At 48.8% G+C, this 13,566-nt stretch overlaps 1 protein-coding gene across 2 annotated transcripts in view; it reads right to left on the reverse strand.

Annotated features, from left to right (window-relative positions):
- AK9 (adenylate kinase 9) overlaps positions 1-13,566 on the reverse strand; it is a 217,787-nt gene that overhangs the window by 28,935 nt on the left and 175,286 nt on the right. For both annotated transcript variants that reach the window (XM_038394087.2, XM_043510793.1), the window contains exon 32: positions 7,457-7,658. In XM_038394087.2, coding sequence (XP_038250015.1) covers positions 7,457-7,658 — 202 coding nt within the window. The remainder of the gene's footprint in view (positions 1-7,456; positions 7,659-13,566) is intronic.

Raw genomic sequence — 13,566 nt, forward strand, 5'->3', positions numbered from 1 at the left:
TCATATCCATTCCAATTTAGGTATGCGTGCGCTGTGTGCACGGCTGTCGGAGAATTTTTACCCTAGCAACACATGGTGGGTCGCTGTGGAGCCCCCCTGGACTGGCGCCTTCATGGCGCTCCATATATACCCCAGCCAACCCAGAGCCCCCTCAGTTCCTTCTTGCCGGCTACTCCAACAGAAGGGAAGCAGGGTGGGTTTGGAATGGATATGAGCAACACATCTCGAAAAACAACAGTTACAAAAGTGAGTAATCGTTTTTTCTTCTTCAAGTGCTTGCTCATATCAATTCCAATTTAGTTGACTCCCAAGCCTCACCTACGTGGTGGGGTCAGAGTGAATCAACGTGGATTGTAGAACCGCTCTACCAAACGCCGTGTTGTCTCTGGCATGCTGGACGATGGCATAGTGCGAAGTGAAAGTGTGTACCGAGGACCAAGTTGCAGCTCTGCAGATCTCCTGGATTGGCGCCTGGGACAGAAAAGCCGACAATGAGGCTGGGCCCTTGTAGAATGAGCAGTGGGGGCGGGGTTGACACACTGACCAGATCATAGCAAGTGTGGATACAGGACGTGATCCATGAGGAGATCCACTGAGATGAAACCGGGAGGCCTTTCATCTGGTCCGCCACCGCGATGAAGAGCTGGGTCGTCTTCCTGAATGGGTTCATATGCTCAGTGTAGAAGGCGAGGGCCCTACAGACATAGAGGGAGTGCAACCGCTGTTCCTGGTGACTGGCATGCAGTTTTGGATAAAAAACCAGGAGAAATATGTCCTGGCTGATATGGAAGGCCGATACAACCTTCGGAAGAAAGGCTGGATGAGGCCAAAGCTGCACTTTATCTTTACGAAAGATAGTGTAGGGTGGTTCGGAAGTAAGGGCGCTGAGCTCGGAGACCCATCGTGCCGATGTGATAGTGACAAGGAAAACCGTTTTCCAGGAGAGGTAGAGGAGGGAGCAGGTGGCCAGCAGCTCGAATGGGGGCCCCATGAGTCTGGAGAGGACCAAGTTAAGGTCCAACGTGGGGACTGGGTGCCAAACTTGTGGGTAGAGATGGTCCAGGCCCTTAAGGAACTGCCAACCATGGGACTGGCGAAGACAGAGTGGCCATGCGCACCTGGGTGAAAAGCCGAGATGGCTGCAAGGTGAAATCTGACAGAGGATGCCGCCAGGCCCTACTGTTTTAGGCCCAGCAGGTATTCCAAAATGAGAGGCACAGACGCCTGGAGAGGGGGCGTGTTATGCCAAGTGCACCAGCACGAGAACCGCTTCCACTTAGCCATATATGTGGCCCTAGTGGAGGGCTTCCTGCTGCCCATCAGAACTTGTTGCACAGATTCTGAAGTTCTGCAGGGTTCAGTCACACAGCATCCATGCTGTAAGGTGGAGAGATTGTACATCAGGATGGCAGAGGCGACCGTGATCCTGAGTAATCAGGTCTGGAAGAAGAGGCAATGGGACTGAAGCATCCACAGAGCGTTCCAGGAGCGTGTTATACCGATGATGTCTGGGCCACGTGGGAGCTACCAGAATCACTTGCGCCCTGTCCCCGCATACTTTGAGCAAAACCCTGTACACCAGGGGAAACGGGGGAAAGGAGTAAAATAGACAAGTCATCCAGGGGAGCAGGAAGGTGTTTATGAGAGAGCCTGGGGAGCGGCTCTGGAGGGAACAAAAGCTGGACATTTCCGATTGCTGCAGGAGGCAAACAGGTCAACCTGGGGAAACCCCCACCTTCGGAAGATGGGGTGGATGACATCTGGTCGAAGGGACCACTCGTGTGAGTGGAAGAATCTGCTCAGGTGGTCCGCCAACATGTTCTGGACCCCAGGTAGAAAGGAAGCCAGCAGGTGAATGGAGTGGGCTATACCAAATTCCCACAGTCGAACGGCTTCCTGATAGATGGGGGGGAGCGGGCCCCCCCTTGTTTGTTGATGTAGAACATGGCCGTGGTGTTGCCTGTGAGGACTGCCACACAACGACCCTGCAGTCGCTCCCAGAAGGCTTAACAGGCAAGCCGCACCACCATCAGCTCCCAAACATAGTGTGACAAAGTTCCTGCTCTACCTTGGTGGGTCTTGCGCTTATTGGTGATTTGCTCGCCTTGGAGCTTCACGGCAGCCCTCAGCTTGGCCATTTTTCTGAACCCACAGTCCAGGTCAACTCCTCCTGTGTCTGACCAGGAGTTGGGAAGTTTGGAGAGAACCCGGACCTGCCCTCTACTCCGGATTCCAGCCCAGGGCTCTGTGGAATGCAACTGTCTAAAGTGCCTCCTGGAACAGCTGTGCGACAGCTACAACTCCCTCAGCTACTTCCCTATGGCCTCCTCCCAACACCTTCTTTATCCTCACCATAGGACCTTCCTCCTGGTGTCTGATAATGCTTGTACTCCTCAGTCCTCCAACAGTATGCATTCTCACTCTCAGCTCCTAATGCCTCTTGCTCCCAGCTCCTCACACGCACACCACAAACTGAAGTGAGCTCCTTTTTAAAACCCAGGTGCCCTGATTAGCCTGCCTTAATTGATTCCAGCAGCTTCTTGATTGGCTGCAGATGTTCTAATCAGCCTGTCTTAATTGTCTCCAGAAGGTTCCTGATTGTTCTGGAACCTTCCCTGTTACCTTACCCAGGGAAAAGGGACTTACTTAGCCTGGGGCTAATATATCTGCCTTCTATTACTCTCCTACAGCCATCTAGCCCGACCCTGTCACAGTAGATATGAAGGGAGAGCGCGGACGGGAGCCATAGACCCTGTGTCTGAATGTCCCCGAGGAATGTCCCGATGCATCCGTAACCAGGGACAAAGAAGGTTGCGGGCTGTGAAAGGGGTCTCCTTTGCAAATCACCTGGGGATTTAGCCACCAGCGGAGGGAGGCCAGGACCTACTACGGGACAGTGACCACCAAGTTCAGGCTATCTTGACCTGGGTGATAGACTGATGCCAGCTAGGCTTGTAACGGGTGAAGTTGAAGTCTGGCATGCTTGGTCACATTTGTGTAGAAAGCCATGTGGCCGAAAAGACACAAGCAACTTTTTGCTGACGAGGTTGGGAAGCTCTGAAGGCTCCGAACGAGGGCCACTAAAGCCTGGAAACAGGCGTCTGGCAGGAGAGCTCGTGCCTGCATGGAGTCCAGAACCGCCCCAATTAATTCTATTCTCTGGGTCAGTTTTAGTGTCGACTTTGCCACATTGAGAAGGAGGCCTAACCTAAGGAACGCGTACCTGACCAAGCGGAGGTGGGACTGCACCTGTTCTTTGGCGCGTCCCTGGATAAGCCAGTCGTCAAGATAAGGGTACACCTGCACCTGCCAACGACGAAGGAAAGCCGCCACGACCTCCATACATTTGGTAAACACTGAGGGGGTCGTGGAGAGACCAAAGGGAGGGGCCATGAACTGATAATGTTCACAGTTGACCGCAAAGCAGAGGAAGCATCTGTGCGCCGGATGAATCGCTATATGGAAATATGTGTCCTTCATGTTGAGGGCGGTGTACCAGGATCCAGGGAAGGTATGATGGTGCCCAAGGAAACCATGCGGAATTTCAACTTTACCATGAACTTGTTGAGACTGTGCAGGTCCAGAATGGGCCGATGCTCTTCCTTCGCCTTGGAGATTAGGAAATATCGGGAGTAAAACCCCCTGCCCCTTAGCTCCATTGGAACCTCCTCGATCACCCCCTAGCGAAGAGCATCTGAATAAGTAGTTGCTTGTGAGAAGGGTCCCTGAAGAGGGACGGGGAAGGAGGGTGGGAGAGTGGGGAGGAAGAAAATTGGAGAGAGTATTCCACTTCCATTGTGCGGAGGACCCAGCAGTCCATAGTTATGTGGGACCAGGCACAGTGGAAGTGGGATAAATGATTCAAGAAGGGTGGGGTGGGATCCTGAATGAGGTCCGGTACATCATCCTCGAGCATCCCTTCAAAAGGCCTGTTTTCAGCCCGACGAAGGCTTGGATGGGCCCTGGCCTTGCCCAGACTGGGGACTGGAGGGTTTCCTCTTGCCATTACGGCCCTGTCTCCTATAAAAATCCTGCCTTGGTCCAGGGGGAGGTCAGGAGCGTTGTTGCAGCTGCTGGGGTTTGAAGGGTTTCCGCTGGGTAGCTGGTGTGTGCATGCCCAGGGACTTCATTATGGCCCTTGAGTCTTTAAGGCTTTGTAGTCTGGAATCGGTCTTGTCTGAAAACAGGCCCTCTCCATCAAAGGGGAGGTCCTGCAGCATTTGTTGAAGCTCCGATGGCAGGTTGGAGGCTTGCAGCCAGGAGATACGTCTCATCACTATCCCCAAGGAAAAGGTACGTGTGGCAAAATCTGCAGCATCCAGCAAGGTCTGCAACAAGGTCCATGCCACTGTTTTGCCCTCATCAACCAAGGCCCCAAACACATCTTTGGACTCAGGAGGTACTAAACTCCTTGAATTTCAGCATGGAGTTCCAGGAGTTAAAATTGTAATGGCTCAGGAGCGTCTGCTCATTAGCAATCCTGAGCTGAAGACCCCTGAGGAATAAACTTTGCGCCCAAACAGATCAAGGCATTTGGCGTCCTTTGATTTGGGAGCTGGGGCCTGCTGACCATGCCGTTCTTTCTTGTTCACCGATGCTACCACTAGCGAACAAGGCTGTGGGTGGGTGAACAAATAATTGTATCCCTTTGAGGGGACAAAGTATTTGCATTCCATTCCCTTAGCAGTCGGTGGAATGGATGTAGGTGTTTGCCAGATTGTTCTGGTGGTGGATTGGATAGTCCGAATAAAGGAAATGGCCACCCTTGACAGAGCTTCCACGAACAGAATATCCACCACTGGGTCCTCCACCTCTACCACCTCCTCCGCTTGCAAGTTCATATTGCGGGCCACCCTATGCAGGAGGTCCTGGTGGGCCCAGAGGTCTACGGGAGGAGGGCCCAAGACTGTAGTGCCTGCCCCCGCCTCGTCGGAAGAGGCCACAGAGGAGAGAGGGTCATTTAAGGCCTCTTGCAGAACTGGGCCCAGCTGTCCTGTACCAGCGACTTCCAGGCCCGGAGCAGGAACCAGTGTTGTAGGAGGTCCTGTAGTGGGAAGAGGCGCCACCATGGTCTCAATGCCTCCCGGGGCAGGCCGAATGGCGGCAGCCTCTGACACTTGTGGCTCAGACGGGGCTGAGCAAGAAGCCCCAGATGGAGCACCCTGGGCCTGGTGCTATGCCCAGGGTGTCCAGAATGGCCACTGGGTGGGCCCTTGAGCGGGACCTTGCTCCTGTGCCTGCCAATGCCCAGCCCCTGACTCCAGGCAGCTATGGTCCATATGGTGGCAGTCCAAAAAGCATGACCCTGCATCCAATCCTGAAGAATGGGAAACGGAAAGGGAAGGCCATGGCAGTGCCAAGCGGATCTGCACCGGGTCATGCCAACTGGGTGATGGTGAATGGTGCCACGACGCTGGGGAGCGGTGCTGGGATCTGGAACGGTACCGGGACCTGAAACGGTGCCTGGATTTAGATCTGGGTCTAGATGATGAGCAGCGTCGAGAGTGGCGTCATGTCCTCGATGGTGACCAGTGGGCAGAGCGGTGCCGCAAGTACGACTGGCACCACGAGTATGACCGGCGCCGCGAAGGAGAGTGGTGCCAGGACTGCAAATGGCATTGGGAGTGCAAGCAGCATCGGGAGCAGGAAGGGTGCTGAGAACGAGACTGGTGCCATGGCTCGACTGATGGTGCTGATGGGTAGATCAGGGCCGGCTTGCCTCGGGATGGTGCTGCACATGCAGATACCGGTGCCTTGGCATGAGGCTGAGGGGATGCCGATGCCGTCATGGCAATAAGATCCCTCGCAGCTGCAAATGTATCCGGGGTGGACGGCAACTAGACCTCGACCACACTGTGTACCACTGCGTCCAGGGGCACCGGACTCAATGGCTCTCCTCCCAGGGCCGGAGTCAACAGTGCTGAGGCCATAGACTTTGCCTCTAGGCGCTCCCCTGTGGGATGCGCCTCCAGAGGCGGTTCCAAGGGGGCTGGCCTCTGTGGAAGTGGTCCAGTCGTTTCCAGTTTCCGGTGCTACTTCTGGGCAGGAGAGTGGGAGCGGTGCCGGACCGATGATGTTGGCTGTGGTGCCAGGGAACAATGATGCTGTGGGTCTCGGTCTGAGTCCAACGCGGTGCCGCCCCTACTGCTGCCGCAGGGGTGCTGCGCACCAAGGTGCTTGGTACCGGATCTTGGTTGAGGGCTAAAAGCCGACTCCATAAGGAGCTGTTTGAGATGAAAGTCCCACTACTTCTTGGTCCGGGGATGAAAACCCTTGCAGATCTTGCACTTCTCTGCTTGATGAGACTCCCCCGGACACTTTTGGCAAGAGTCATAGGGGTCGCCCATTGGCATGGGCTTAGAGCAGGAACCGCAGGGCTTGAATCCCAGAGCTTTGGGCATGAGCCCATAGAAAATCGGGAAGGAGGGGAACCCCCGCCCCAACCCACTAATACTAACTAACTACAACTATAACTATGAACTACTATAAACTATGAACTATCATAAACTAGAAACTGCAAGTGCTAGGGAGAGTGGAGACCAGCAAAGCTGAATTCCACAGTTCCAACAACCATCACGGGCGGTAAGAAGGAACTGAGGGGGAGCTATGTTGGCAGGGGTATATATCGAGCACCATGAAGGTGCCACTCCAGGGGACTCAACAGCCGACCCACCCCGATGTTGGTAGAGTAAAAAAAAAAATGTGCAGCGCGCACACACCTAAATTGGAATTGATATGAGCAAGCACTCGAAGAATTACCCTTCTTTGGGAGAGAAGCTGGAGCTTGCAGGAGAGATGAAGAAGTACGATGATTCTTAACTTTGGTCAGCTTGACAGGCAGTTCCATTCTGGGGACAGCCTACTAGAAATTTGGATTCCATAGGGGTTAGGGGACAGAAGACAGATTTTATTTGCTGGCTGTTCCTAAAAACAAAACAAAATGGAAGCACTGAACTGTCAGTCTGCACTACCAGAGAGAAAAAAACTGGTGCTTGCAAGGGCAGAACAGGTACGGCTGAGTCCCAGAGATCCATGGATAAGTCTGAGTTGCCACTGGTATTTGTAGTTAGAGGTGCAGTCCTCAGGTCTCAGACTGGGGGAGACATCAAAATTGAGAAAGAAACAGGAATTTTCAGTGTACAATGAAATACTGTCCCTTTGGTTAAAAAAGTATCTTTCAGAAAATGTGAAATATTAAAGATAAAGGAGGAAAGTGAAATATTCTTTCTTGAGAATTATAGAAAATCATGCTTAAAAACTGTTTTTGAAGACTGAAGTGGAGAGCCTGGTTTACGCTCCACTGTGGACAGGACCAAAGTGTAACTTCGTAACGGACAAATTTTTGGTTCCATTGACATGTTTTAGTGAAACCACTTGTTTCATTATGGTTATGCAAATCAATCCTTATGAAAAGAATGTTATCTTACAAAAACAAACAAACAGACAAACCTCTTACCCAGCAGTGCTGCACACATGATCCATCAGAGCCACTTCTAGAGCCTGGACAGCTAGTTCATCAGGTGCAGTCAGTCCTTTATGAAGATGCCACTTTAACATAAGTGCCAGCTCACTCTCTGGCTGATTGTTTAACACTATTCGGATAGCATCTCCCATAGATAAGCGCATTAACCCATAGACACTTGCAAACTTCTTAGCAACTGAAAAATATTTTGTTTTTAACACTCAGCTTTCACTTAGACATCGATATAACACAATGCTTTATTCACAAAATGTTATTCATATTCCGTAAAACTATGACTTTCATAACTTAGATAAATGTAGAATGCTACTAGTATAGAGCCAAGACACAGGACTTCTCAAAAATGTATTGTAGGTCAAGCTTGTGCAAGTATGTATAATTTAAAATGCATTAATATCCAGACATTGACACTGAACTCCCAAAAGCAATGTGTGCATTACTAAAGCAGTCACTGCTTAGTATAGGGCTGGGATTGGAATAGCAGGTACAGGATGTTTCTCAGATATTAAAATGCAGTGGCAGACAACATGTTTGGAACTTGCAGGATACTTTTCCAGTCTATGTATGGCCATAATGAATACCATTAGATCAACCATTAGGCTACAAAATAGTGCTTCAAGAGTGCTGTGGTTGGTAAGAGATGGGTGAGAACTCCAGTTCACAGTAGACACAGAGAATCTTATACTTGTGGGGGGCAAAGGAGAGATTAAAAATTGAAAGTTAAATAAAGGAGGATTAACTTACTTTGTACAGTAACTGGAGTTCTTTGAGATGTGTGGTTCCTTATTGGTATTCCACTTGATATGTGTGCATGCACCATGTGCTTGAGAACAGAAGATTTTTGCTGGCAATGTCCGTTGGTCTGTACCTGCGCCCTTCTTCTCCTTGTGCTCCCAACTGAGAGCATAAGGGATGGTGCAGGCTGACCACCTCTCCAGTTAGCTTTCTGCCATGAATAGCCATAGGATAAGGCTCTGCAGCAGAGGGGAAGGAGGGTGGGTAGTGAAATACAGATAGGAACCATACATCTCAAAGAAGTCTAGTTACTGTACAAGGTAACAGAGTAGCAGCCGTGTTAGTCTGTATGCGCAAAAAGAAAAGGAATACTTGTGGCACCTTAGAGACTAACAAATTTATTTGAGCATAAGCTTTCGTGAGCTACAGCATCCGATGAAGTGAGCTGTAGCTCACGAAAGCTTATGCTCAAATAAATTTGTTAGTCTCTACGGTGCCATAACTACTCCTTTTCTTTTTGTACAAGATAAGTAACTCTCTTTTCTTCTTTGACTGATGGTCTCTATGGTATTCCATATGAAATGACTCTCAAACAATTTTCATTAAGGAGGAGGACACAAGGAACCCTGTTGTACCACAGAATGAAGGACTGCTCTGCCGAAAGATGTGTCTGCCGAAGAGGCCTAAACCAAAGTGTAATGTCTCACAAATGGATGGATGGAGCCCCACATTGCTGCTCTGCAAATTTATAGGAAAAGAACATTTCAAAATGAAGCTACCATTGAAGCCTGTGCTCTAGTCAAGTGAGCCCTCATGCCTTGAGGAGGAAGGGTCACTATCAGCTCATAACACAGCAGGATGCAGCCCAATATCCATTTTGACACTTTCTGTGAGGAGATAACTTCTCCTCTCATGCATTCAGCAAAGGAAACAAACAGTTTGGGAGATTTTCTGAAGGATTTCATCCTCTCTAGGTAGAAGGCTAAAGCTCAATGGACATCCAGAGAGTGGAGCTTCCTGTCCTCTCTGGTGGCCTGGAGCTTCAGTTAGAAGACACATATGTGGATGACCTGGTTCAGATGGAATTCTGCAGTTACTTTAGAAGTAAACTTGGGATGTAATCTCAAGGAAACCTTATCCGTATGGAAGACCATATAGGGTGGTCAGCCATAAAGCCCCCAACTCGTCTACACTTCTGGCTGAGGTGATAGCAACCAGCAATGCAATCTTCACAGACAAATGAATGAATGAATATGAGGCTAAGGGTTTGAACAGAGCATTCATCAATGCTGACAGGAGAAGACTGAGGTCTCGTGTTAGGGTAGGCTTCAGCACTGGAGGGAAGATTTGGATCAGTCCTTTCAGAAACCTTACTGTAGTAGAATAAGCGAAGACTGAATGGCTGGCTGTCCACAGTGCTAACAGTTGCCAAGTATATTCATAAGGAACTGATGGATAGCTATTAAGTTTTTAGAGAGAGAAGATAGCCCAGAACAGTGGAGATCATGGATGCTTCTGATGATGGTGGCACTAGGTAAAGAATCTTTTCCATTTTGCTATGTGGCGATTCCACTAGGAAATGCCTTCCTATTATTGACAGGTTTCAGAGTAGCAGCCGTGTTAGTCTGTATTCGCAAAAAGAAAAGGAGTACTTATGGCACCTTAGAGACTAACAAATGTATTTGAGCATAAGCTTTTGTGAGCTACAGCTCACTTCATCGGATGCATTGAGCTGTAGCTCACGAAAGTTTATGCTCAAATACATTTGTTAGTCTCTAAGGTGCCACAAGTACTCTTTTTCTTTTTGCTTCTTACTATTTTTAATGATGGATTGTATTGCCTCCACACATCACTTTTTTTAGATCTGTCATCCATCCAAATACTACATTGTTAGATGGAGTGATGCTGGGTTGGGATGTTTGATCTTGCCTTTGTCCTGAGTCAGTTGGGCTGAGAACAGCTGATTGTGGAGGCATGGATCTGGAGAACACTCAGGAACCAGAAATGTCTGGACCACCAGGGAGAAATCAGAATCACTGATACTCCATCTTGTTTGATCTTCCTCAGAACTGAAGTAAAAGGCATATGTGGAAATGCATACATCATTTATACCAATCACTGAAATAGAAATGCATCCCCTCTAGAGTTGTGGCCTGAGCTGTCCTGGATCAATAGATCCAGCATGTTCTCTTGAGATGCAAAGAGATCCCAAGACAGGAATTCCCACTGCTGAAAAATACTCTTACCACTGAATCATGTAGCTCCTATTTGTTTCTGGAGAAATGTCTGAGGCTGTCTGCTAACGAGTTGTGAACCCCTAACACTGATCTTCTCTGACATGACTTGAATGTGTAAGGTCCAAATAAATGGTAGAAATTGTTTGTAGGCTTTATGCAGTGCACACAGCCCTGGAAGGTTTACGTGCAACTGGGATTCTTGGTGGGTCCAGATAGCCTATATTATGTGTTCATCCAGATGGGCTCCCCACTCTGGTAAGGGAGCATCTGTAATCAGTCTTTCTGTGGGTGCGGGAAGGATAAAAGGAAACCCCATGCACACCATCTCCCTGTTTTCCCACAAGGAGAGAGAAGCCAGAACTCTGTAGGGGAGCAAGATCAGTATGTCCAGACTGTGCTTGCTTGACATGTAGACTGTCCATAACCAAGCCTGTAGACACTGAAGGCAAAGGGTGTCACATAGGTACATGAAGCTATGTGACCTAGGAGGATGAGACAGGTATGAACTGTCATCTGAGGGTTCAGCCACAACTGAGTGATGAGGGCCCTTATACCCTGGAATCTGTCCTGAGGTAGGTATTGCTTTAGCTCTGATTGAATCTAGGATTTCTCCAATAAAATCTATCATCTTTGTGGGACTAAATTAACTACATTTACCTGGACCCCTGAGGAGTGTCAGAGTATGAGTAGGGACAAGGTTGTCATCCATACTTCTTGACGCGACTTCCCCATGAGCAGTCATCGAGGTAGGGAATGATGAACCCTGACAAAGGAGGTGAGCTACCACTACTGATAATACCTTGGTGAATATCATCGGTGCCACTGAGAGGCCAAAGGAGAGCACATTGTATTGGTAACAGTCTAGGCTCACAGTGAATCTCAGAAATCTCTGGTGTGCAGGGTGGACGTCTATGTGGAAATAAGAATCCTTTAAATCAAGAGCTGTGAATCAATCACACTTAGTTAGTGAGGGGATTATAGAGACCAGGGTGACCATTCTGAACCTAAAGCAGTGGATAATTATCTGAGATCTAGGCTGGGTCTCCAGCCTCCTTTTTTTTGGGAGATGAGAAAATATATCAAATACAATCCTTTTGCCCTGTGCTAAAGAGGTACCAGTTCTATGGCTCCCAGATGGTGCAGGGAGTCTACTGCTTGTCTGAACAGCCTGATGTGTGAAGGGTCCATGAAGGAGGCCTCGGAAGAAGTCTTTAGGGGACAAGGGAGAGAAACTCTATCGTAGTGATTATCTCCAGAACCCATCAGTCTGGTGTGATATTGTGCAAATCCTGGGGAAAATGAGCTAGGGGGCCACCAAATGGGGTAAGGGAGTCCTGAACAGGTAAATGTGGCAAGGAGACTAATTTTCAGCATTCAAAAGTCCTGTCAAAAGGATTACCTGGTAGGAGGCTGAGGCTGAAAGGAGAATGCAGGGGGGACCTTGTGTTTACTATGCTGCGTTCACTGGCGTCTCCTATGTGGCTTATTGGCTCCTTGATGGTAGAATGGTTAAGTAGCTTGACTTTGTAAGATTGAGTCTGGGGTATTTCCTCCACAGAACTGGGGTACAGATAGATCAGGGATCGGCAACCTTTGGCACGTAGTCCATCAGGAAATTCATAGGTTCAGCCGATTGCAGCCCCCATTGTCCTGGGACGGCAAAGCACAGACAGTAGGAGCTGTGATTGGCTGAACGTGTGGATGTTTCAGGTAAACAAACCGTCCCAGCCTGCCAGCGGATTTCCTTGACAGGCTGCATGCCAAAGGTTGCCGATTCCTGAGATAGAGCAAAGGGTTGCTCTTGAGTCTTTGAGGGAATGGAATGATTTATCAGTCTTCTCACTAAGCAGGTTATTTCAGTCAAAAGGCAGATTCATCACAGTGGATTGGATTGAAGCCAGGAAGCCCTTCTCATCATTATGGAGTTTGCCATTGAGCACCTGCTGCACACAGTGAGCCCTGAGGGCTAATTTAGCTAGAAATTTATCATCTTTGATAATTGCTGTGAACTGAAATCTAGCTTCTTGAAGGCATTTGTTAGTGAATTCTGAGAACCAACAGTCATTATTAAAATCATATTTTGACACTAAAGCTTGGTAGTTTGCTATGCAAAACTGTAAACTCACTTTAGTGAAGTTCTTTTCTCCAAAGAAGTCTAGAGGTTTAGTCTCCTTATCAGTGAGTGTAGGTCTGGCATGATGTTGCTTGTTTCTTTTAATGACCGCTTGCAGCAGTCAAGAGTTCAGAGCAGAGTGTGAGACTAAGTATCTGCCTGCTTCGATGACAAAAAATATTTCTCCTCTGTTCTCTTCAGAATGGGAGCACATGTAATTTAATAGGCAGTGCCACCTTACTGGTACCAACACCCTGGTGGACATTCAGTAGCTTATGAGGGATATCCTATACTTCCTCCAGGTGGTTTGGAATGAATCTGCAATCCTTCTGAGGAGGTCCTGGGTCTGTAGTCATTAGATGGTGGCAGTGAGGCTGGTGCAATCATCTAATCTGGGGACAACAATGATAACTTCACTGGGGTGAGCAGTTCTTCCTGGTCAGGGTATTGCTCTTCCTTAGATTGTTTCTGAGGGGATTGAGATTCTTGTCTGAAAGAGAAAGCTTGTCTTGACTGCTGGTGTGTCCCCAGTAATGCCAGTGTGAAGAGTCATAGGGGAAATGAGGCAGTCTCCATGGAGAAGCGAGTTGGGTAGTCTATGAGCAAGGGAGGGGCACCACAAGATCTTGGAGCCTCTGCTGGGGCTGATCCCATGTCTTGATCGGGTGGTGAAGCTCTCCCACTGTACCCAAGCTCCTTGGAGGAACAGAACATTTCTTACTGATAATTTCCTTTCTGCTAGCAGTGTCTCCCACAATTCCAGATTTCTGGGCTACTCTCCCACACTCTGCAGCTCATGCACGTGGATCAAAGATTTGGCAGATTTGGCACATCCTGGCCATCTCTCTTTCCTCCTAGGTGCCACCAGCTGAGTTATTCCAAAGCTATGAAAAACTTATACAACAATATTAACAACAAATACTCCAGAGGTAACAAACTATGTACAGTAGACAAAATGGCCACATGATAATGATCCCACATAATATCTGATCTTTGGTCCT

This window comes from Dermochelys coriacea, chromosome 3 (assembly GCF_009764565.3).
Source record: "Dermochelys coriacea isolate rDerCor1 chromosome 3, rDerCor1.pri.v4, whole genome shotgun sequence".
Lineage (NCBI taxonomy): Eukaryota > Metazoa > Chordata > Testudines > Dermochelyidae > Dermochelys > Dermochelys coriacea.